The sequence below is a fragment of the Aureobasidium pullulans genome (assembly GCF_000721785.1).
Source record: "Aureobasidium pullulans EXF-150 unplaced genomic scaffold scaffold_3, whole genome shotgun sequence".
Taxonomy (NCBI): Eukaryota; Fungi; Ascomycota; class Dothideomycetes; order Dothideales; family Saccotheciaceae; genus Aureobasidium; species Aureobasidium pullulans.
The window spans coordinates 1,017,035-1,036,635 of NW_021941023.1; the positions used below are offsets into that span (position 1 = coordinate 1,017,035).

The 19,601-nt window shown below is 49.9% G+C and overlaps 10 protein-coding genes across 10 annotated transcripts; 4 read left to right on the forward strand and 6 right to left on the reverse strand.

Annotated features, from left to right (window-relative positions):
* Positions 1 to 410: 410 nt before the first annotated feature.
* On the forward strand, positions 411 to 1,970 carry M438DRAFT_403118 (SET domain-containing protein; the record flags this gene model as incomplete). The annotated part of the gene is made up of 2 exons (XM_029909636.1): positions 411 to 1,687; positions 1,814 to 1,970. The coding sequence occupies 2 exons, from the start codon at positions 411 to 413 to the stop codon at positions 1,968 to 1,970; spliced, it is 1,434 nt and encodes a 477-aa protein (XP_029763966.1).
* Positions 1,971 to 2,221: 251 nt separating this feature from the next.
* M438DRAFT_342911 (trimeric LpxA-like protein) lies at positions 2,222 to 3,232 on the reverse strand. Its single transcript, XM_029904871.1, has 4 exons — positions 3,101 to 3,232; positions 2,814 to 2,986; positions 2,653 to 2,756; positions 2,222 to 2,600 (listed from the first exon to the last, which is right to left on the reverse strand). Exons 1-4 carry the CDS (start codon positions 3,158 to 3,160, stop codon positions 2,320 to 2,322), a joined length of 618 nt encoding a protein of 205 aa, XP_029763967.1. The 5' UTR covers positions 3,161 to 3,232; the 3' UTR covers positions 2,222 to 2,319.
* A 2,021-nt stretch (positions 3,233 to 5,253) lies between these two features.
* Positions 5,254 to 6,972, reverse strand: M438DRAFT_342913 (uncharacterized protein). Its single transcript, XM_029904872.1, has one exon. The coding sequence runs from the start codon at positions 6,930 to 6,932 to the stop codon at positions 5,379 to 5,381; it is 1,554 nt and encodes a 517-aa protein (XP_029763968.1). The 5' UTR covers positions 6,933 to 6,972; the 3' UTR covers positions 5,254 to 5,378.
* Positions 6,973 to 7,228: 256 nt separating this feature from the next.
* On the reverse strand, positions 7,229 to 8,458 carry M438DRAFT_352553 (uncharacterized protein; the record flags this gene model as incomplete). The annotated part of the gene is made up of 1 exon (XM_029906799.1): positions 7,229 to 8,458. The coding sequence occupies one exon, from the start codon at positions 8,456 to 8,458 to the stop codon at positions 7,229 to 7,231; it is 1,230 nt and encodes a 409-aa protein (XP_029763969.1).
* A 292-nt stretch (positions 8,459 to 8,750) lies between these two features.
* M438DRAFT_332260 (uncharacterized protein) lies at positions 8,751 to 9,650 on the reverse strand (the record flags this gene model as incomplete). Its single annotated transcript, XM_029903479.1, has 1 exon — positions 8,751 to 9,650. One exon carries the CDS (start codon positions 9,648 to 9,650, stop codon positions 8,751 to 8,753), a length of 900 nt encoding a protein of 299 aa, XP_029763970.1.
* Positions 9,651 to 11,157: 1,507 nt separating this feature from the next.
* On the forward strand, positions 11,158 to 12,591 carry M438DRAFT_290645 (DUF1593-domain-containing protein; the record flags this gene model as incomplete). Its single annotated transcript, XM_029901718.1, has 1 exon — positions 11,158 to 12,591. A coding segment is annotated over exon 1 (1,425 nt), but the record flags the coding sequence as incomplete, so codon positions are not given.
* On the reverse strand, positions 12,574 to 13,779 carry M438DRAFT_342915 (uncharacterized protein). The gene is made up of 2 exons (XM_029904873.1): positions 13,545 to 13,779; positions 12,574 to 13,493 (listed from the first exon to the last, which is right to left on the reverse strand). Exons 1-2 carry the CDS (start codon positions 13,725 to 13,727, stop codon positions 12,687 to 12,689), a joined length of 990 nt encoding a protein of 329 aa, XP_029763972.1. The 5' UTR covers positions 13,728 to 13,779; the 3' UTR covers positions 12,574 to 12,686.
* Positions 13,780 to 14,079: 300 nt separating this feature from the next.
* M438DRAFT_132267 (zf-MYND-domain-containing protein) lies at positions 14,080 to 15,344 on the forward strand. The gene is made up of 2 exons (XM_029898836.1): positions 14,080 to 15,034; positions 15,119 to 15,344. Exon 1 carries the CDS (start codon positions 14,208 to 14,210, stop codon positions 15,030 to 15,032), a length of 825 nt encoding a protein of 274 aa, XP_029763973.1. The 5' UTR covers positions 14,080 to 14,207; the 3' UTR covers positions 15,033 to 15,034; positions 15,119 to 15,344.
* A 227-nt stretch (positions 15,345 to 15,571) lies between these two features.
* M438DRAFT_352558 (uncharacterized protein) lies at positions 15,572 to 15,925 on the reverse strand (the record flags this gene model as incomplete). Its single annotated transcript, XM_029906800.1, has 1 exon — positions 15,572 to 15,925. One exon carries the CDS (start codon positions 15,923 to 15,925, stop codon positions 15,572 to 15,574), a length of 354 nt encoding a protein of 117 aa, XP_029763974.1.
* A 532-nt stretch (positions 15,926 to 16,457) lies between these two features.
* On the forward strand, positions 16,458 to 19,328 carry M438DRAFT_332265 (DNA repair protein; the record flags this gene model as incomplete). Its single annotated transcript, XM_029903480.1, has 2 exons — positions 16,458 to 16,502; positions 16,557 to 19,328. 2 exons carry the CDS (start codon positions 16,458 to 16,460, stop codon positions 19,326 to 19,328), a joined length of 2,817 nt encoding a protein of 938 aa, XP_029763975.1.
* Positions 19,329 to 19,601: the final 273 nt, after the last annotated feature.

A 19,601-nucleotide genomic window follows, 5' to 3' on the forward strand; every position in this document is an offset into this window, starting at 1 on the left:
TACTTCTTACAACGTATGTAGAGCCTCCGACAGGAACTCGCATGGCTCACATGCTCTATGGAGCCTATGACTCCTCGGGTGCTTCACATCCTCCCATCTGAGCTGGAGTTGACGTTTGAAGCCGTCAGCTTGCCTTTCACTATCACACCATGTCGCTCAATCCTTATTTCACGGTGATTTCAGACATTCACCTCGTCTGACCACAACACTCAATAGAATGAATCGCCTTCAAAGGCTCCACACAAACACCAAGCACTGCCACAACAGCGCTTCGTTTGCAGGCGGTTACACAAGCAAACGGGCTCATCCGAACCAACGCAAGGTTTCACCCTTCTTCTCGCTCCACTGAACCAAGTCGACTATCTAGCAGTCACTCAACTACCGATCAGTCCTTACACGCAGCAAGCTCCATGCAGACTGAGAATAAGAAGAAGCGCCGCGCAGGAAAGAAGGAGCAATTCAAGAGACAACGCAGGCAAGAGCTAGGACTACTGGATCTGACCATGGACGACGAACACATCTTACCGGTCGAGATGCCTGCTTTCGAGCTTCGCAAAGCCGAAAACAAAGGTCTCGGCTTGTTCGCAATTCGAAACATCGAGCCCGGCGAACGTCTCATACAGGAAGCTCCACTGTTCATCCTTCCAAAAGTGGACACTATGAATGCAGCTATCGTCGAGAGCTTCATCAATTTACGGCCGGAGCAGCGAGTAGCTTACTTGAAGTTGAGCTTCCATGACACGTGCAGCGCCAACCAAGAGTATGAGGCTGGCGGGACGTCCGCGGCTGAAGAAGGCACATGGACTTCGACAAAAGTGGAAGACCCTGGAACTCCAGATGACGGGATTGCAGATCCACCACAGCAGGACGATCGTCGCAGTTGTGCTTCTGAAATGCAGCCTCTTCCACCAAAGGTCCTTGACAGCGATCTCGAGATTGGAAAGAGCTGCAGGCTTCCCAATTGGGACGACGGCCGTGGCGATCAAAGCCCCGAAGAGCAGCACAAGCTCGAGCTGCCAGAGTCCGAAGCCACATCGTGCTCTCCAGTCCATGAGTCAAGAGTCGATTCGCCAGTCCAAGGTAGCGATGAGACAACCACAATTTGGAATGTCGATGGCTTGAAGGAGGCTCTTGTACCCGACTCCAGTGATGAGGAACATCAAGAACAAGATTCGGAAAAATGCAAGATGACCGATTCGCTGGCAGCCCGGATCATCAACATTTGGCGCACAAACTCATACATGCTCGACGACGGCATTGATCTCGACTATGCAGGCATTGGACCGATTGCAGCACGCCTCAATCACTCATGTATCCCGAACGTTTACACTGCATACAACAGCACATCCGGATACATTACTGTACAAGCCATACAGCCAATTGTCGCCGGAGATGAGCTGTGCACTGCCTATATCAATGGGGCAGACAAGTTGCGCTCCGAGCGACGCGCTCAGCTGTGCATGTGGGGGTTTGAATGCACATGCATTGCTTGCGCCGACGGCTACGACGAGTCTCGCCGCCGGGAGATCAAATCGTTGCAGGCCAAGGTCGAAGAAGTCAAGGAGAAGTTGTTGAAAAATGACATAGCCGTTCCTGCTGCACAGCTCGAGCAAACAGTTGGCGATCTGCTTGATTTGGCCACTTTGATGAGCGACGAAGGCCTACTTGGTCCGAACCTGGCTGACATGTAAGTCATACCTTAATTTTCCCCTGGTTACTGACCCTTGTTTTGAGTCTCTGCTCCTGCTTCCTCTCCGTTACCAAAACGCCTTCGAAGATTTACCAGTCTTATCCCCTGCTGACACGATTTTAGCTGTTTTGGCGCAGCCAGATGCTGCAACTTGATCAATCGCCCGGAAGAAGCTGGCGCACTCCAGTCGTCTGGTTTTGGAATCCTGCTACGCGGCTATGGCATTGACAACCCAATCTGCTTCGCTGCCTTGCAGGCCGGCGACTTGGACGAAGCTTGAGCGTGGGGCGCCTTGGAAAACCCTTGACGTTGGAAAAAGATATCAGAAACGACTTGATGAATCACGATCAGCGACCATTGGCTACAGAAAAATTGCTCATTATTGAAAGACAAATGGATTGCAGTGCCAGGGACTTGGGTTGGAGCACATTTGCAGGTATTCCATGGAAGATCTATACTAACACATTGAACTTTTTTTCTGGACAATTTCAGAATACCTCAGGAAGCATCTTGCATCTCATCAAGAGCAGATGTTGGTTAATCATTGGTTTTTGATTTTTTGATTTTTGATCATTTTCTTTAACATATCGAATAGCTCCCATTGGAATGCCAATTGATCGTTTTTCTTCTCATCTGATACTTCTGACCAGATCACGTAATTCACCGCCCTCGACCCAGCTCTCACCACTAGCACCACCTCCGACACCCCATCCCTCACCAACCTCTCCGATAATTCTGCCGGGCTTACCTCCAACGATACTGCCCACTGGAACCACCATGTTGGGAGGTACCACAGTGTCGGGTAGGATTTTACAGTTATCCTTGATGATACAGAATGGGCTGAGTACAGCATTGGCGCCGATGTAAACGTGAGAACTGATCGCAATGGCCGAAATGTGGCAGTTGGGTCCTTTGTATTATTAGTTTCGTGCTTTTGCCATAACGAGGAAGGTGTGATCTACCAATAAATACATTGTCGCCGATGCGCATTGGATAGTAGGCCATTTGTCCGCGGCTGATTCTTGACGGTGGCTTCAAAGTGCAGCCAGTCGCAACTACTGTGTATCTATTTCTCTGTCAGAACCCGAGATGCGAGTTCGAGCAGCTGGGATGGAAGCCATACCTTCCTATGCTGATAGCGGTAGTCGGCTGTGCCGCACCGCCGTCACCAGAGCTTGAGAAGCGATGTAAATCACCACGCATGTAGACATCTGCCATGATGACGGTCCTGCCGCCCAGCATGATGTTCGGCTTGCCCTCAATCTTCGCCTTGCGGGAGATCTTGTTGCCAGTATCCTGTGTGTCAAACTTAGTTCAAGTTCGGGAAACGCAGATCTCAACTCGGAAGTAGACGCATCCGTTCGTGGTTTCCCATATGCTGCGGTGTGAGGGACAGCTGTTCGCACTTACCGTCTCGATGTATTCCGATTTGGCTGACTTGCGCGTCACTGGCGCTGGTCGCGACGACATGATTGTTATTCACTACTGCTTCTTCTCGCAGCTTAAGTTTTGCATGCGCTACATGTCAATTCATTCACGCGCCGGCCGATGTGTTGTTCAATTTTCACGCAGGTTGTTGTTATTCGTAGCCTGCATGCAAAGCCCAAGGCCGTGAAGTGCTTCAGCTTTGGCGCTAACCGTTTCCAGCAGCCGAAACTAGCGCCGGGTATACATCCCATTGGCCGAAAATCACAACAAAAGGCTGCCTAGGCGGAGAGCTAAAAGCCGCAAGCTTCCTGTCAGATGCAAATGATGCTCTTCCACATTGTGGCAGTAGGCATGGCAAAAAACGGCGACCTTGCGTGCAGGAATATTGGCTTGCTTCTGGATCTCAATGAACGACGATCTGTCAGCTGGAAGTCCCTGCAGTAGTCTGTAGAAAGTGCCTGACGGTTCCTCCTTTTCGTCCAGTTGCACCGCGAATGCCACCGCCAATTATGGTGTGGTCTCCCGACACTGAGGATGATTGGCATATCAGAAGACCCGCTGGAGTGGTAGCGTCACATATCCGCTGCTCCCGAATGGTTGAAAAGCCGAAATGATGCATCTCGAAAATGCTTGACCAAGACCTTTGCTGACTGTGGTCGCTAATTTTCACCTATTTCTTATATGCAGAGCCACCTATAAGGCATCTCGCCATCAAACGGTGTTACATCTACGGCTTTGCAGTCGATGCAATCTTCGATGCTTCATCATGACTCGCCTGTCTGTCAAGAACTGTCGGACCACCGATGCCCCTTCTGCATGTTGGAGTCCACCATCATCTTGTTCGGTGCCAACTATGGCTTCATACTCGCCGAGAGCGAGAAGCGTGCGCTATCCCTGTTCCGGGGTGCACCGCGAGCCCGACGTCCAACTCCAAGCCAAGATGTTGGTGGAGAATTTCAAGGCTCTAATGTTTTTACTTATCTCTGCTTCGATGATGGACATACATGAACAGGCTCGTGTTTGGGAGGTGAATGAAATCTGATATACGGGTGGGTACCTGACAACTCGAGCGACGTGCGGAGCCTAGAAGCGTGTGGCTCAACTTACCAGCGGAGAATTTCTGCGCATACATATCCGTATCTCGAAGAGCGTAAATTCTCACGCTATGCGTTCATGAACACTTCGGGATTCCTCCGAACGGCAAAACCACTTGACTCTGCATGACCCACCGAAAGTCATCGAGAAAGCTATGGGGCAAGCTAACGATACACCGCTATGCTTTCAAGGGCAGGCCGCAGCCTTGACAGTTGATGCCTTATCTTTGAGCCATGTAACAAGCAACAAGGGCCTTCCCAGTGTCAAGTCAACGAGCCGCGATTTACGCTCTGACCTCCAACCTTGTGTGCCTGAGCAGCGGAAGTGATCTACACGTCTGCCGTGCGTAGACCAAACTTTGTATGAAAGAGCCTCGATGGCGGAGATACTGCACGCCTCGTCCAGGTTGACATCTTACCTATCAACGGTGTTCCATGAATCCGACCCTCGCATGCATCAGTCTAGCATCCGTGACAACGGCATGCATAGCACTCTCATCCTGGGAAACTAAGAAAAGCGTAAATCATGAAGTTCAAAAAAAGGCACAAAGCAAAATTGGGAACAAGGACGATCTAGATTTTCGAGGCACGGGAGTCAGAGCTATCTGACGGTGTTGGCCACGGCCGTCAAGACCGTCAATTCCGGCACACAGACAGACGCCATTTCCTTGTCAGGGTCCGCTTCTGAAAGCTCTCGGTCCAGAACGGGTCAGATTTTGGATTGTGACATCCTGGCGTATTTGCCAAGCGGAACTCGTTCTGTATGGAGAATATTTCTGGGATGTTGAGATTGGGGTGGCAGGAGCTGTCAGCCTGTGACGTCGGTGCTCAGTTTGTTGGAGCAAGATCATCGGAAGAGAAGACGAACGGTGTATGTGAGAACCCTGGAACCAGGAATCAATACCAGGAATGACGACGTTCAGCGATGCTTACCTTGTCGAATTAGGCAATCACACTCAAGGAAGAATATTATCCATCACTGACTACGAGCAGGGTATTCTCGTGTCATCGTGATAGCCATGTGTATTGATGAATCGCAGTGGTGACACCAAGGATCGATTGACTGATTATTAGCATACTCCGAGTATATCATTCTACGAAATGAAAGAGGATGCGGCGGACCACCGTAGACTGGGAAGCTATGTGCGAGCATTTCATCAAAGCAATCAACCCGTTAGGTCAATCGTAGCAGCTCCACTTCTCTTTGGACCTCCTTCTCGCATGCCAGCTGCCGCTTGCCTGAACTGCTCGACGACCACATCAAATCCTTCGAAACAGCCTTCTCTTTCTTTGTCGAGTTGTTCCAGGTCGTTCTTCAACATGCGACCTATCGCCATCATCTCGCGTTCCTCTAACTTGCAGCATAATGCCTGCAAGCTACTCACCAGTACAGATGAGTACGACATGTGATCTTGTATCTTTGACCCCAAGTATCCGTTTGTTTGCTGTACGACCAGTCTTCCAATGTTGCAAAGTTCGAACACGGCCTCGGATTTAGTTTCGAATGGGCTGGTGTTTCGCACTTGACTGGCAATGCTTTCGATTTGGTCTTCAATCTTGGTCACAGCCTCGACGATTATGTATGATTGCTGCGAGTCTCGGAGACCGGCGTATCGAGTGTGAAGTATATATTCCACTCGGTTCGTGTTTTGAGCGAACGTAAGGGGTTCTTCTTCCTCTTCCTCCTCCTGCTCATCTTCACTTTCTTCTTCTACCTCCTCTTCAACTTGGTTGTGCTTGTTCTCGATGACTCCTGGTTGGAGATTTTGTTGGTACTGTTGGTACTGTTGGTATTGTTGACGCTGTTGGTTCTGGACGGCCTGTGCTGCATAGGCTGCGGCAATTGCGTTATCCCTATCAGCAGCAGCTCTGTATTCATCTCGGGACTGAGCAGCGAGATGTTTGAACAGCGAAGACTCCGTGGCAAGTTTACCAACAGCCTCTTGAGCAAGTTCTTTCTGGATGGTCGCATAGATATCGGCGTGATGCATCGCTGCAGTGGCAAGAATCTCAAGCACCTTCTCTTTTCTCAAAGATGCCAAGCTTTGTGCGATACTTGACAACAAGTTAACATCGTGTAGACATGGATGCGGAGGAGGTGGCCGAGAAGGAAGTTGTGCCGTATGGAATGGTGCCTGACGATATGGCCCATTTTGATCATCATGGAGAGCGTGGAACACGGCATTGCCATTTGCTGATGCCTGGCTATAAGTCGGAACCTGAGCCATGCGAGGGTTCTGAACCGGGGCATCCATGCGACTGATGTTATGATCAAAATTGGCTGGGAGGGGTTGAGCTGCGGATGTGTTTTGAAGTGAAGAGTCGCTTGCCACCTGATTCGTATCATCGAAGCGAAGAGGTCCAAGGGGCTGTCCGTTCATTTGTGTCGCAAAAGCTGGAAGCGAGCCATTTAGATGCGCCGGACTACGAACAGGTGCTGGTGCGGTTGCCAGGATTTTTTGCATCGGTGGAAGACGCTGTTCATGAATAGCTCTCGCCGAAGACTGGACCTGTTTTGGCCTGGAGGTCCCCGATGGAGTGGCACTTTGAGATGGAGTATCAGATAAAGGGCCATCCCTCTTCGTGATTGTCTCTAGTCTTGGGGCCTTGTTGGGTGCCTGAGGATTCTCTTCTGCATGGTCACGTTTAACGCCTTGAGCGCGCGGAGACCGAGATAATGAACCATCAAATTCGTTGTCGACTGGAACAGATGTCTGCATCCTGTGCTGTTACCGATCAATCGAAATCGTTCGATAGAGAATCATATCATCCAAAGAGCGGTTGAGATTGAAGTTCCGGGCGCGTCTGCACGGTTCAACGAAGTGTCCAAATTTCACAGAGTTATGCTTCGAACTGGAAAGATGTGCACATCTGCATCCAGAAAAGACACATTGAGGAAGGGGGTTTTAGTATTATTATATTTTTTTTTGTCTGGTACCTACGGACAATGTTGAATGAAGAGGCTAAACCCAACGATACATTGTTGACGTCTGTCCATCAGGCCCATTTTAATCTTTCATATGCGTTCTTCTCCGGTCCTTCCTTGCCTCATAACCTCCTTGAACATGTCCACAAGCTTGTCTAGCCCCGCAAAACAACGCCCTCGATCTTTCTCCAGATCCGCCAAAGCTTCTATAAGACGCAACGCATCGCCCAGTATCTCCTCCTCGCTCATTGTTGCATAAACTCTCTCCATAGCGTCGACAAGCTTAGAGTCAATGGCCATCTGATTCCTGATCTCGTTTGGGAGCGAGCCAATGCCGTCGACTATACCTCGGCCAATCCAGATGAGTGTAAGGAAGGCATTAAACTTTGTCTTCCAGTTACTCCTAGGCCGCACGTGGCAAGGTATGGCCATGATTATCTCATTGATCGACCCAAAAGCCCGATGAACTGTCTCTTGCTTCTTCCAGTGTACAAGTTCATCGTACTCTCCATAGAGTATGTTCTGCACCTTTGTGTGCTCCTTCGAGAAGGACAAGACACTGGCGTCCTCATTCAGTTGATCCTGCATCTCTTGTGCTGTTCTCTCGTACTCTGTCTGAACCATATCATGGATATCTCGGTGACGTACAACGGCGATAGCAAGGACATCGCGGACCTTAACGTCGTCAATCAGGGCTATGTAGCGGGTCATACATTTCAATGACGTGGGTGTTGGTGGCATTGGTTGTATACGATCGGTAGGGTAGTACAAGTGCTGTACATAGGGCGGAAAACAGTCCCGGAGGGGTTGACCGAAACCTGGATAAGCTTGATTCCATTGGCATGAAAGAGGGTGTTGGGCACAAGTATTGGGCGCTTGGAGAACACTGGAATATGTTGGCATATGTTGAGATGGGGAGACGAAATCGGGATCCTGTGTTGCTGTAGGCTGATGGGAAGCCTGACGGGGTGACACTTCTGGAGTAGGTCCTGTAGCAATCCCGGCCAAGGGTAAAGGAGGGTTTGATTGATGATCTTGAGCCGTACGATAGCTGGGGTAGCTTGGACTACGTCTGGTCGGAATCTCTTCGGCTTGCAGATGATCTTGCCCTTGACAAAGTATTTCGGGGGTGACCGATCGACCAGGCGTACTTCCGACTGAGTCTTGCTGCCAGATGTCGTCGTTCGATCTCAACATCTTCCGTGAAGTTTGGGGAACGCCTTCTGGAGGGTTCCTCTTACTGCTCGACAGCCCTGATAGTGCTGAATAATTCGGGCCGGGCTCGACAGGTTCCCTTGATAATTCCATGATGGGATACATGCTGATGAGAGTTCAGGAACAGAAAGGCCAAAATAAAAAAATGCTCGTTTTGTAGGGTGTCGGTGGCAAAAAAGATCGATCATGTCGAGGTGTTGTGGACAGGCCTTCTAGAGATTGGGTGCCGGGCAGCGGGAGTTTTGAGGTAGTTCTTCATTGGCCGCCCGATTGTGCGCTGTTCGCCACACCTGGGTTGAGCTCTCAAGACGTGTTTGTTTCCGCGTGCTCTTAGATAGTTGTACAGACAAGCAATGTTTCCCACAGACATCGAGCACATGATCCAACTCCATCGCTCTCAGAGATTTTCGATAGTGTTGGCTTCAGATCCACTGGCGTTTCCGTCGTAGTAGTCATCGTCGTCTGAGTCTACTGGCTCCCCAGCAGCTCGCTTGAAATAAGATACAACTTTCTCTGAACCTTGGAAAATGTCGAAACCTTGGAAAATGTCGAAACCTTGACTGTCGTCGTCAAATCGCTCCAAAGTCTTCATAAGATCTTCGCGTCGGCCCACGTATTCCTTGTCCGAGTCGTTCATATTTTTGATAATCTTCCAGAGATTATCCATGAAATCAGAGTATTGACCGATACTCTTTCTGACCTCTTCGCCAACGCAGCCACCGCCGTGGGCCACGATGGATCCAATCTGGCATAAAGACAGGATAGCTTTGATCTTGTTGTACCGTGTGGTTTCTGGTCGAAGCTGATCGTGGATCTGCTTGATGTAGTATTGTACGTCGCCCTCGGCCTCTTGTGCCATTTCATACTGCTTGGACGCGCGCAGCCCGTTGTACTTCCGATTGATTGTATGGCTAACTCCTTGAATCTGTTTCGAGAAGTCAAGAACTTTGGCTTGTTCTTCCATTATCAAACGGCGTCTAGCATTAGTCTCTGCCAATTCTACCATTCGTTTCTCTATCCAGACTGAGGTGTACATGTCGGAATGGAGTGTGGCAGCGTCCTTCAGAAGTCTTCGTACTGTGGATTCGTCCAATGTCTCTACCCATTCACCAAGCTTCTGACAGTCCTTTTCCGTTTGTGGTACATGATGTATCGGTCCGTGTTGGATAACATAGTCGTTCTGTAGAGGTCGCTCTTGTGACGTTGATTGGAGGGGGCCAGTAGGTTTCGGTACAGCCGCAAGAGTGTTCTGATATTCCATTGGGGAGTCTACACGCTTGCGTTTAGTGCTCGGCATGTTGGGTATTGAATCTAGCAGAACTTGATGCATTATGTACAAAGCCCAGAAGTCCAAGAAAAATAAAAGGAGATATCAACGCAGAATTCGACATTTGAGATGGTTAGGCTGAAGGTAATCTGTCCAGTTGCCCAGTGCGACAGGTGGTGCAGTGAGTATGTCGCGTCGTGTCCGTGCGTCGTGTGGTGAGCGCGTTAAATTGATTTAGATGCTGAAACACAGTCAACGATGCCCATAGCTGTGGAAAAACTGCTAGACCATCGAAGAGAAGGAGCCAATACTCAACAATTTGGAACTTTCGTATCTCAAGTTTTTGCTACCGTTGTGCTTAATAGTGTTTAAAGAACTCAACAGCAACTCAGAGTGTTCGGATACTCTGGTAACATCTTATATTTTCTCTGTGTTCCTGATTGCGAGAAAGTCTCACTTCTTCCTTGAGAGGAACCATGTTGTCGAATATTGGACGACATTCCTCGATCATCTCGAGTGATCTTCCAGCCTTTACTTTGTCTTCGTCAGCCAGAATTTGAGACGATGATCGTTTGGGTATTCCGATTTGAAGGGTACGGCCAGCGCGCTTGCTTTCGTCTCATAGTCGCTCTCGTTCAAGGCTTGCTGGACCCATACCGCTGGGAAAGTAGATGGCTCCATCAAGCTCAACGTCGATGGTTGGAGTTGAGAGTAAGGAGCAGCGGTCGTAGTGAGCTTAGGCTGATATGTGCTGTTGATCTAGGACGATTCGGATCTGCGCTGGCTGTGCACGCTCGAGGTCTGTAGTTTCTACTGTAGGCCGCTTCCTCAAGCTCTACCAGGGTACCTTTGCACGGCCCTGACAGGAAGTTGCTAAACATCTTGAAGGCGCTGGTTCGCCGCCAGCCTCTTCAGTAACTCATGGGAACCGCAAGTGTCCTGACACTGCTGTGAAGAGCAGCTTCCTGGACGATTCTATGCTCAGGTTGTCGGTGAGTTCTGTACTCTCGGCCGCGTGTGGCTTCGATCCCCATCACTGTTGCCTGGCCACGGTCCACTCATTTGCGGATGGTTCGACTTCCTCTCTTAGAGAATCATTTGAACAAAAGCGAAAGATGGGTGCGTTCAAATCAACTTTCGACCACCGCCAAGATTGACACAACTTCTGGCACTTTTGCAACCTTGTTTGTCGCGTCGGTCGTGATTCACCGAGAGCCCGAGCATCCGATGCCTTCCGGATAGCATTGCGGGGTCGGCTGTGGGTCAGTCACCCACAATGATCGACCATCTTCTGTCTCCTCCACTTCATGGCAAAATACCACCTCGCAGTGACGTATCATAGGGCAAGGACATGCGAAGATCCTACCATGCTCCCCATTCTCAATTGCCGATGCTGACTTGGGGGCTGAAACTTGAGTGAGCAGAGATGAAGATCTTCAGGACTATAAGTAAGGTGAGCTCGCACGCACTGCATGGCAAGCTACTCGAGCCAGATAGTCGAAATACGATGGCCTTCTTTCACCTTGCTCTGCTAATTCTGCTATGCATGGGTGTGCAATCAGCACCCATGGGAATCGATGCAACCAACTCTAGCACTTCCGCATCATATCCGCGAATCTTTGTCGTTACGGATATCTCTAATGAGCCCGATGACCAAATGTCGTTGGTTCGATTGCTTGTCCATTCTGACATTCTGTCAATTCAAGGCATCTCGACAACAACCTCCTACTGGCTAAATGACACCACTTATCCTGAGCACATACTAGATGTCATCGACGGCTACGAGAACATTACCACTAACCTCAATGCTCATACCGAAAACACGTTCCCCAGTGCTGACAGCCTGCGCTCTGTGGTCAGAGCAGGTCACTCGGTTTACGGGCTTGCGGCACTCAAGAACGGTACGCTCTCAACAGGTGCTGAGTTGCTCATCTCGGCGGCTGGCAATTCGAACGAGACTCTGCACGTCTTACTCTGGGGCGGTGCCAACGTACTGGCCGAAGCGTTAGACCACGTCAACCGTACGGGCTCGCAGGGAGACCTCGAAACTTTTGTCAGCCGACTCCACGTCTATTCGATCTCTGATCAGGACGATGCTGGACCATGGATTCGCAAGAACTTCCCTCAAATTCCATACATCGCCTCAGTACATGGCTTCAACATGTACAAAAATGCTGCATGGACTGGTATTAGTGGCGACTTGTTGTATGCCTTCGATGCAGGTGGTCCAGACTCCACACTTGTCGACGACACCTACATTCGCAACAACTTCCAAATCGGCCCCTTAGGCGCGAAGTATCCGGATAGAGCTTTCATCATGGAGGGCGACAGCCCCTCGCTTCTTTCGGTCATTCCCAACGGACTTAATGTACCGGCTCGTCCCGAGTTTGGTGGCTGGGGTGGTCGATATATTCTGTCCGACATCTCCGGTGCATCGAACCACTATGCAGATACCATCGACAGAGTGGTGGGTGTTTCCGGAAATACCTTTGTCTCCAACCATGCAACCATTTGGAGATGGCGTAGCGCGTATCAGAACGAAATGAGCGCACGTATGCAATGGACCCTGTCCTCGAATTACAGCTCAGCCGTCCACCCGCCCAGGATCAGCCTCAACGGAACCACTGGAACTGCGCCATACTCATTGAGTGTCCGGCCAGAGCAAAGCATTATCTTGAACGCGTCAAGTACTATCGATCCAGATAGCAACTCGAGTTCCACATTGACCTTCGAGTGGATGCACTACAAGGATATCACGGCCAGCAATCAATACAACGCCAATGCTCAAATACCTCAGCTCAACTTCACATGCTTGAACCAGGCTTGTTCGACTATCCAAACCAAAATGCCGGCTGAATCTCTTGCTTGTCCGGACACTGGTTGTCAGACCTATCATGTTATCCTATCAGTCAAAGGACAGAGCGCGACACCTATTACAAGATATAGGAGGATCGTCTTAGAGACACAGGGTGGTTTGAGCTAGAAAAGCTATAGTCCATTTAGTAATCATACAGTCATTAGTGACCATTTCAAGCCACATCGACTTCTTGGTCAAGTCTCATCAATCTAGAGATCTTTTCTGAATACGCATCCGCAGGTCATGTTATCCATTCTTTTCATCTCTTCTTCATTTGGATCCTTCCACCAATTCTTGAATGCCACCTTCTCGTGTCCTTTCTGCAACCATTGCTCAACATGTTTCGGACCAATCTGATGCCACGGGACACCGATGTCCTTGGATACTTGGTCTTTGACAAAGTTCTCAATCTCATGACCTAGTGGATCATCCTCAGGATGCTCATCAGGCAAAAAGAACAATTCGAACATCTCCTTCTTTTCTTTCTCATCCTTCTCTATCGATTTGTCCATATTGCTGATCATTTCATGTTTGGTCATTGGTTGGTTCGTGCCGTCGACTAGCTTGTGATAATCAATCTCAAAGCCTGCTGTATCATATGTTGGCGAGCCTCCTGGTCCTTTCAATTCCATCAGAGTCTCTTCGCGAAGTGATGATAATGGATTCATCAATGCTTCATTGTCATAAAGCTCATATTCTTGGGAAGCGTCCGATGGTGTATCTGGCTTTCGCACTTCGAACTCGGTCTTGAGTTTGGCTTTTAGGTCGTCCGGACAGCTGAGGTCATCGTAGCGGGGTCGTTTTATTCTGCCCGGTGTTGGACGTGGGTCGCGAAGTTGTGAGCGGTCGTAGTCAAATTCGATGTCTGGTGTAGTGAGTCTAGGCTTTCCGGTTCCAGTAGTTTTCCCGGTGTGCTTTGTTTTCGTCCTCTTGACATGTGCAGACTCGGTGTGTTCGGCTGCTCGCTTGCTGGGCACAATTGAATCCTCATCCTCTAGGTCGAGCTCTTCAGACGACTAGGAGAGTCAGTCAATTGATCAAAACAATAGAGACAAACTCGAGCCTACAGATTCCTCATCTTCGTCTTCCTCATCTATAGCAGCTTCTGATTTGTCTTGCCCCCTTTCGGCATCATTTTCTTCCAACTTCTCGATAATTTGTTGCTTGCGTGTGAGTCCTGTACTGGGAATTTCACGCTGCTTGAGTTCTTGTCGAAGCTCAACAACGGTTTCTTTTTCGTACTCTGACATTGTTCCGATTCAAGTGACAAGCATAGAACTTGAAAGGAGGAGTTGGAAGAATTGCTGCGAGTTTATGTTGCAGCTTGAAAGGTATGACGTCGATGCGTCCTCGAGAGATCGGCATCAACTCACGTTTGCTGCTTCCCTCTCCCTCCTCGTGGAGATGCACACCTCGATTTTTGGTACGTTAGCGGTAGCTTTCATTGAGGGATCAATACCCAGCACATTTTAGTGGATGACTGTGCTGATCTGAGAAACATTGTGTATTCCCACAACCTGAATGTCCTCAGCTGTGGTCGCGGGGAATGGCTCTTGAAGAAAATCAATTTGACGCGTGGACCGCGAGACACGAAGCCAAAATCGCGTCAGCCTGGTCACCTGTATGACCGGATATATATATGATATTCAATGTAACCCAGAAGACCATTGAGCCCGCACTACTGACCAGAACAATTCACAGTTCTGGAGTCGCCAATTTTCGAAACTACCATGAGTTCCTGCGCCAATTGTGGCTCTGCCGCTCCTGCTGGTATCACTCTCAAAAGATGTGGTGGCTGCACACAAGCATCATACTGCTCCCGAGACTGCCAAAAGACCCACTGGAAATCGCACAAGACTTTTTGCAAGCAGCAACAGCAGAAGCCCCAAGCCGAAGAAGAAGAAGATGAAGAAGACCAAGAAGAAGATGAAGAAGAAGATGAAGAAGAAGATGAAGAAGAAGAAGAAGATGAAGACGATTACTCCGAGGACGAGGATGAAGACGAGGAAGATCCCCGCAGACCTCTTACTTTCCTCTCTGCTGCGCCGTTTCCTGGGTTGAACCTCTCTATCGATGGATCTCCTGTACAGATCGTCGACTTGAGCAACTTTGACGAGGATGTCGACCATACCAAACTTACTGCTGCACAAGGAGCTGCGACGGTCCTCTACAACTGGCATCCGAATGCCCTTCGCGCCTTCCTCGATGTCGAGAAGTACCCGCACATGGATTTCATTATTCATGAGCCTCGATTTGGAACCTCTACTCACTTCATCACGCGCCATGAGAGATCAATTATGATGGGTTGTGTGACCAAGGATCAGGAATGGGAGATTCAGTGCAATTTCGGAATGCCCAAGTCTGGTAGATGGGTACCCCAAATTGCACTGTCTTGGGGTGATGGTGTTGGAAACTCAGAAGCTATTACCAGTCTGGGTCGTTACTGGGCTCGGGATCAATTTTTCCAGAAGCGATGGAAACCTTTCAAGGATCGTACGTTTGAGTTGCTCATAGGTGTGAAGCGCAAAGCCACGGATCCGAATTCGCTATACTGAGTGTAAGGTTGATAATCTTCTTGGAGCAGACGGTTGCTAGACACGAAAGGCTTTAGATTAGACGACTAATTGTTGGCTATTTCAAGTCTCTCTACTGTCCCTGTCCGTACTTGATACCTCCGGGGAAGGCGTCGTAGCACTTGTCGAGGTGGACGGGGTATCGTTCAGGACCGTGGTAGTACTCGGTGCAAGGTTGGCAGCAATTACTCTGGTAGTAGTCCACAGCAGGGGCAGTCGTCTCGACCAACCTGAACTTGATAGGGACACAACCAGGAAATTTATAGGCGGCAGCCTTGTCCCATAGAGGCTGGATGGTGATGCCAGCGCCGCCCCAGCTCGGGCATGCAACAAAGTCATCACCGTTGAAACGCATGACCGTTTCGTTCGAATAATCGTCAAAGTCGACATCGAATGATTGACCCCAAGGCACACCCGACTGCGTGTCATGGTAGGTTTTGGGTAGCGTGTACTGCAAGCTCTGACCATCTCCTGCAACAACCTGTTGGCCATAGGAGTCTAGGATACCCATCCACATGGTTCTATTGCCACCGGGAGAGATGATGGTCTTGTTCTGAGAGGAACAGTCGGGGTCGTATGACTTTGTGAGGAAGCATGGTCAGTATGACAGTCAAGCAAATGCGGCGGTTTTGATCACATACTGGGCAGACACCCGCAGCATCGCCGCCGACCTTGAAGGCACCATCACGGGCTTGGATGGGCATGTTGTGAATGTTGATGCCATCGACGACTGCAGTTGTGTTCCAGACGACAGGAGTGTATGCCTTGGCAGTGTCGGCGTCAGATCTAGCGCTGTTGATGTGCGAGGCAGGAGCAGGAGCGGCTCCAACTGCTCCGATGGCAGCCAGAATAGTGATGGTCGAGAAGGAACGCATTGTGGATGATGGATTATGAAGAGGGAGAGCACGAGAATACAAGCAGGGAGCACTTCCTACCTTTATAGACATGAAATGTCCGGGTTGTTAGCGAGAAGCTTCAAGCGGATCGGTGTCCTGCATTAACCCGATCCACAACAAAAAGATAGCTTTAGTTCTGGAGGACGGAAATAGAGCATTGCACGTCACGCGTGAGTATTTTGGTGAGGCTGGTCACCAAAAAAGGATTCGGCTCCTCGGGCGACCTGCCAAGCACCCGAATATTTTCGTGTTGAAATTACATGGCGGTGGGGGATTGACCCGAATGCTGGGCACTGTACCACGGGATGATTGTGAATATATGGAAGTCAGGATACAGGTGACGAATCGACAAGATGCAGTGTAGCAATAGAGAGAAGACAAGACACAAATCAGTCTGGAGGTCGCGACTGCCTCAATTCTCTATACCATTACGTCATGAAGGTCAAAGCGTCCAGTGGTGTTGGAGCAAGAGTAAGAGTGCCGCCATCAGATGCAACTGTCAAACGACTCCATGTCGGACAACAATGAAGCGCCGGTGAAGCTCTCATTGCCGCTGGTATGCTGTTGAGAAGGCGACGAAGCTGGTGTGGTAATGCTAACGGTGGGATAGGAATTCCAGCAGGACATATTCCGAGAGCTCCGCGACGAAGATGAGCTCGTTATCATGGCGCGTGGTCTCGGCCTCCTGCGCATTGTCACCAACCTCCTCCACTCGTACGATGCTGCCGGGAACAACCTGATAGTGGTAGTCGGAGCAGACGACCGAGAGAATGGATGGATTGGAGAAGCTCTGGCTGAGCACGCCGCCATCAGCGCCTCACCAAAATGCCGTGGCCTCAGTCTGGTCAACACCGACTTGACGGATGTCGGACAGAGAGAAAAAATGTACAAACAGGGAGGCATCTTTACCGTTACATCCCGTATCCTGGTCGTCGACCTCTTGACCGAGAACCTCGACCCTGCCAAAATCACCGGCCTCGTTGTCCTCCATGCCGAACGCATTGCTGCCACATCCCTGGAAGCCTTCATCGTCCGTGTATACCGTCAGAAGAACAAGCAAGGCTTCCTCAAGGCCTTCTCCGATGCCCCAGAACCTTTCGCTTCAGGCTTCGCTCCTCTGGCAACCATGATGCGTAACCTCTTCCTGAGACGACCCTCGCTGTACCCTCGCTTCCATGTTACTGTCGCAAAGTCTCTCGAAGGTCGCCGCAAAGCAGAAGTCATCGAGCTCGAAGTCCCCATGACAGACCACATGCGCGACATCCAGAATGCCATCATGGAGTGTGTCGAAGTCAGCATCACCGAGTTGAAAAAGGGAAACACTGGCCTAGACATGGAGGACTGGAATCTTGATAGTGCTCTGCACCGCAACTTCGATGCCATCGTTCGTCGCCAACTGGACCCTGTCTGGCACCGCACCAATTTCAGAACTCGTCAGATCGTCCGTGACCTTGCTCTATTACGCAACATGCTACACTACCTGCTCACCTTCGACGCCGTGAGCTTCTTGAGATATCTCGACACCGTCTTGGCCGCATCTTCTCCTCCCCCTGGCTCAAATCGTCAGAACCAGTCACCTTGGCTATTCCTCGATGCTGCCCATGTCATCTTCGACAATGCCAAGCGACGTGTATACTCTGGCAACATTAAGGATAGCCAGGGCATGAACTCAAAAACCGGTGTTCCCGATTCTCTTCGTCCTATCCTGGAAGAGATGCCAAAGTGGAATCTCCTGGCCGAAATACTGGAAGAGATTGAGCGCGACATGTACTTCAATCCTTCGTTCCAGGACGAATCAAATGGCAGTATCTTGATCATGTGTGGTGACCAAGGAACCTGCCGCCAGATCCGTGAGTATCTACAGAGTATGAACGTCCTGCCTGATACGACATCGGCAACCGAGGATCCCGACGAAGATGCCAGAGGGCCCTCCGGTGCTGCTATGATGCGACGAAAGCTCAGAAACTACTTCCTTTGGAAACGAGACTTCAATCGAGTCAGCAATTCACTCTTCGCAGAGAACCAGAAGAATATCAACGGCACTACTGACCAGCGTCATGCTCAGGCGGGACGTGGAGGCAGGGGCGGTGGGTCTAATAAGCGACGCCGTATGCGAGGTGGCTCATCTGCTGCTTCCGTTCCTACACGCACAGCAAATGGCAGTATCCATGTGGCAGGAGACAAAGAGTCTCACGTACAAAGCCTTCTGGCTGAGCTTGAGCCTACAGAAGCCGAAGCGCAACAAAAAGTCGAGATCGGTGCTGACCCTCTGGATGATATGGACGACTTTTACGAACTTTATGACATGAAAGATCTAATAATGGTACATCCCTACGACGGCGACATGGACGAACACATCCTGGAGGAGACCAAGCCGAGATATGTCATCATGTACGAACCTGATGCAGCTTTCATTCGACGTATCGAGGTTTACAGAAGCAGTCACTCGAACCGGAACGTCAGAGTGTACTTCATGTACTATGGAGGAAGTGTGGAAGAGCAGCGATATTTGAGCGCCGTACGCAAGGAGAAGGACGCCTTCACCAAATTGATTCGTGAAAGAGGTTCTATGGCTGTAACTCTCACACACGACCCTGCAGGGCTGGACCCCCAGGAATCCTTCTTGCGTACAGTCAATACGCGAATCGCCGGTGGAGGCCGACTCGTTGCAACTGCAGAACCACCAAGAGTCGTCATCGATGTTCGAGAGTTCCGCTCATCATTGCCCTCGCTTCTGCATGGAAGGAATATGGTCATTGTTCCATGCACGCTCACGGTCGGCGATTATGTTCTGACCCCTGAGATCTGTATTGAGCGAAAGTCGATCAAGGATCTTATTCAGTCTTTCCAGAACGGTCGTCTTTATCATCAGGCCGAAACCATGCAACAGCACTACAAGAGTCCGATGCTTCTGATCGAGTTTGATGCTCAGAAGTCTTTTACATTGGAGCCTTTTGCAGATTTGTCATCAGGTGTGGGTTCTGGCTCTCTGCAAGCCTCAGACTTGCAGTCGAAACTCGTTCTACTGACCCTCGCCTTCCCTCGTCTACGAATCATCTGGTCGTCATCACCATACCAGACGGCGGAGATATTTGAAGAGCTCAAAAAGCAACAGGAGGAGCCAGATCCGATCAAAGCCGTCAATATTGGTCTGGAAGAGAGCGACATGGACGGCCAAGAGAGAACTTTCAACCAACTACCACAAGACATGCTTCGCGCTGTGCCAGGTGTAAATCCGAAGAACTTGACGAATTTGATTCTCAAGTATGAGAACGTAGCGGAAGTTGCCAATGCTGACGAGGACGAACTGACAGCATTGATCGGAAAGGAGGCTGGAAGACAAATATTCCGCTTCTTCAATCGTAGTGTGTTTGATGATTAGTGCGCCGGTTGATGGTACCAACGCAGGCAGTACCGTCATTACGAAATAATGTTATAGGAATAGTCCTTGAACCTTTTCTGAACTATACCAATCGTGATGGATAGAAAGCATTGTTTATGGCAGGTGCGACCTATCATGGCCAAGACAAGTTGCAAAAGGCAGGCACATGTTTATTCACCGTCACGAGCTCCTTCAAACCATTGTAAACAACACAACAATGCCGTTCTCGAGTCACACGTCGACACCAACAACAATTCGATGCATTGGTTCGAG

Excerpts from the sequence above, each read along its gene's own strand:
- M438DRAFT_342911 (XM_029904871.1), bottom strand. The coding sequence starts at position 3,160 with ATGTCGTCGCGACCAGCGCCAGTGACGCGCAAGTCAGCCAAATCGGAA. Across the intron at positions 2,987-3,100 it reads AATCGGAATACATCGAGACG|GATACTGGCAACAAGATCTC; the intron begins GTAAGTGCGAAC and ends TTTGACACACAG. Across the intron at positions 2,757-2,813 it reads ACCGCTATCAGCATAGGAAG|ATACACAGTAGTTGCGACTG; the intron begins GTATGGCTTCCA and ends ACAGAGAAATAG.
- M438DRAFT_342913 (XM_029904872.1), bottom strand. The coding sequence starts at position 6,932 with ATGCAGACATCTGTTCCAGTCGACAACGAATTTGATGGTTCATTATCT.
- M438DRAFT_342915 (XM_029904873.1), bottom strand. The coding sequence starts at position 13,727 with ATGTCAGAGTACGAAAAAGAAACCGTTGTTGAGCTTCGACAAGAACTC. Across the intron at positions 13,494-13,544 it reads AAGACGAAGATGAGGAATCT|TCGTCTGAAGAGCTCGACCT; the intron begins GTAGGCTCGAGT and ends TGACTCTCCTAG.
- M438DRAFT_132267 (XM_029898836.1), top strand. The coding sequence starts at position 14,208 with ATGAGTTCCTGCGCCAATTGTGGCTCTGCCGCTCCTGCTGGTATCACT.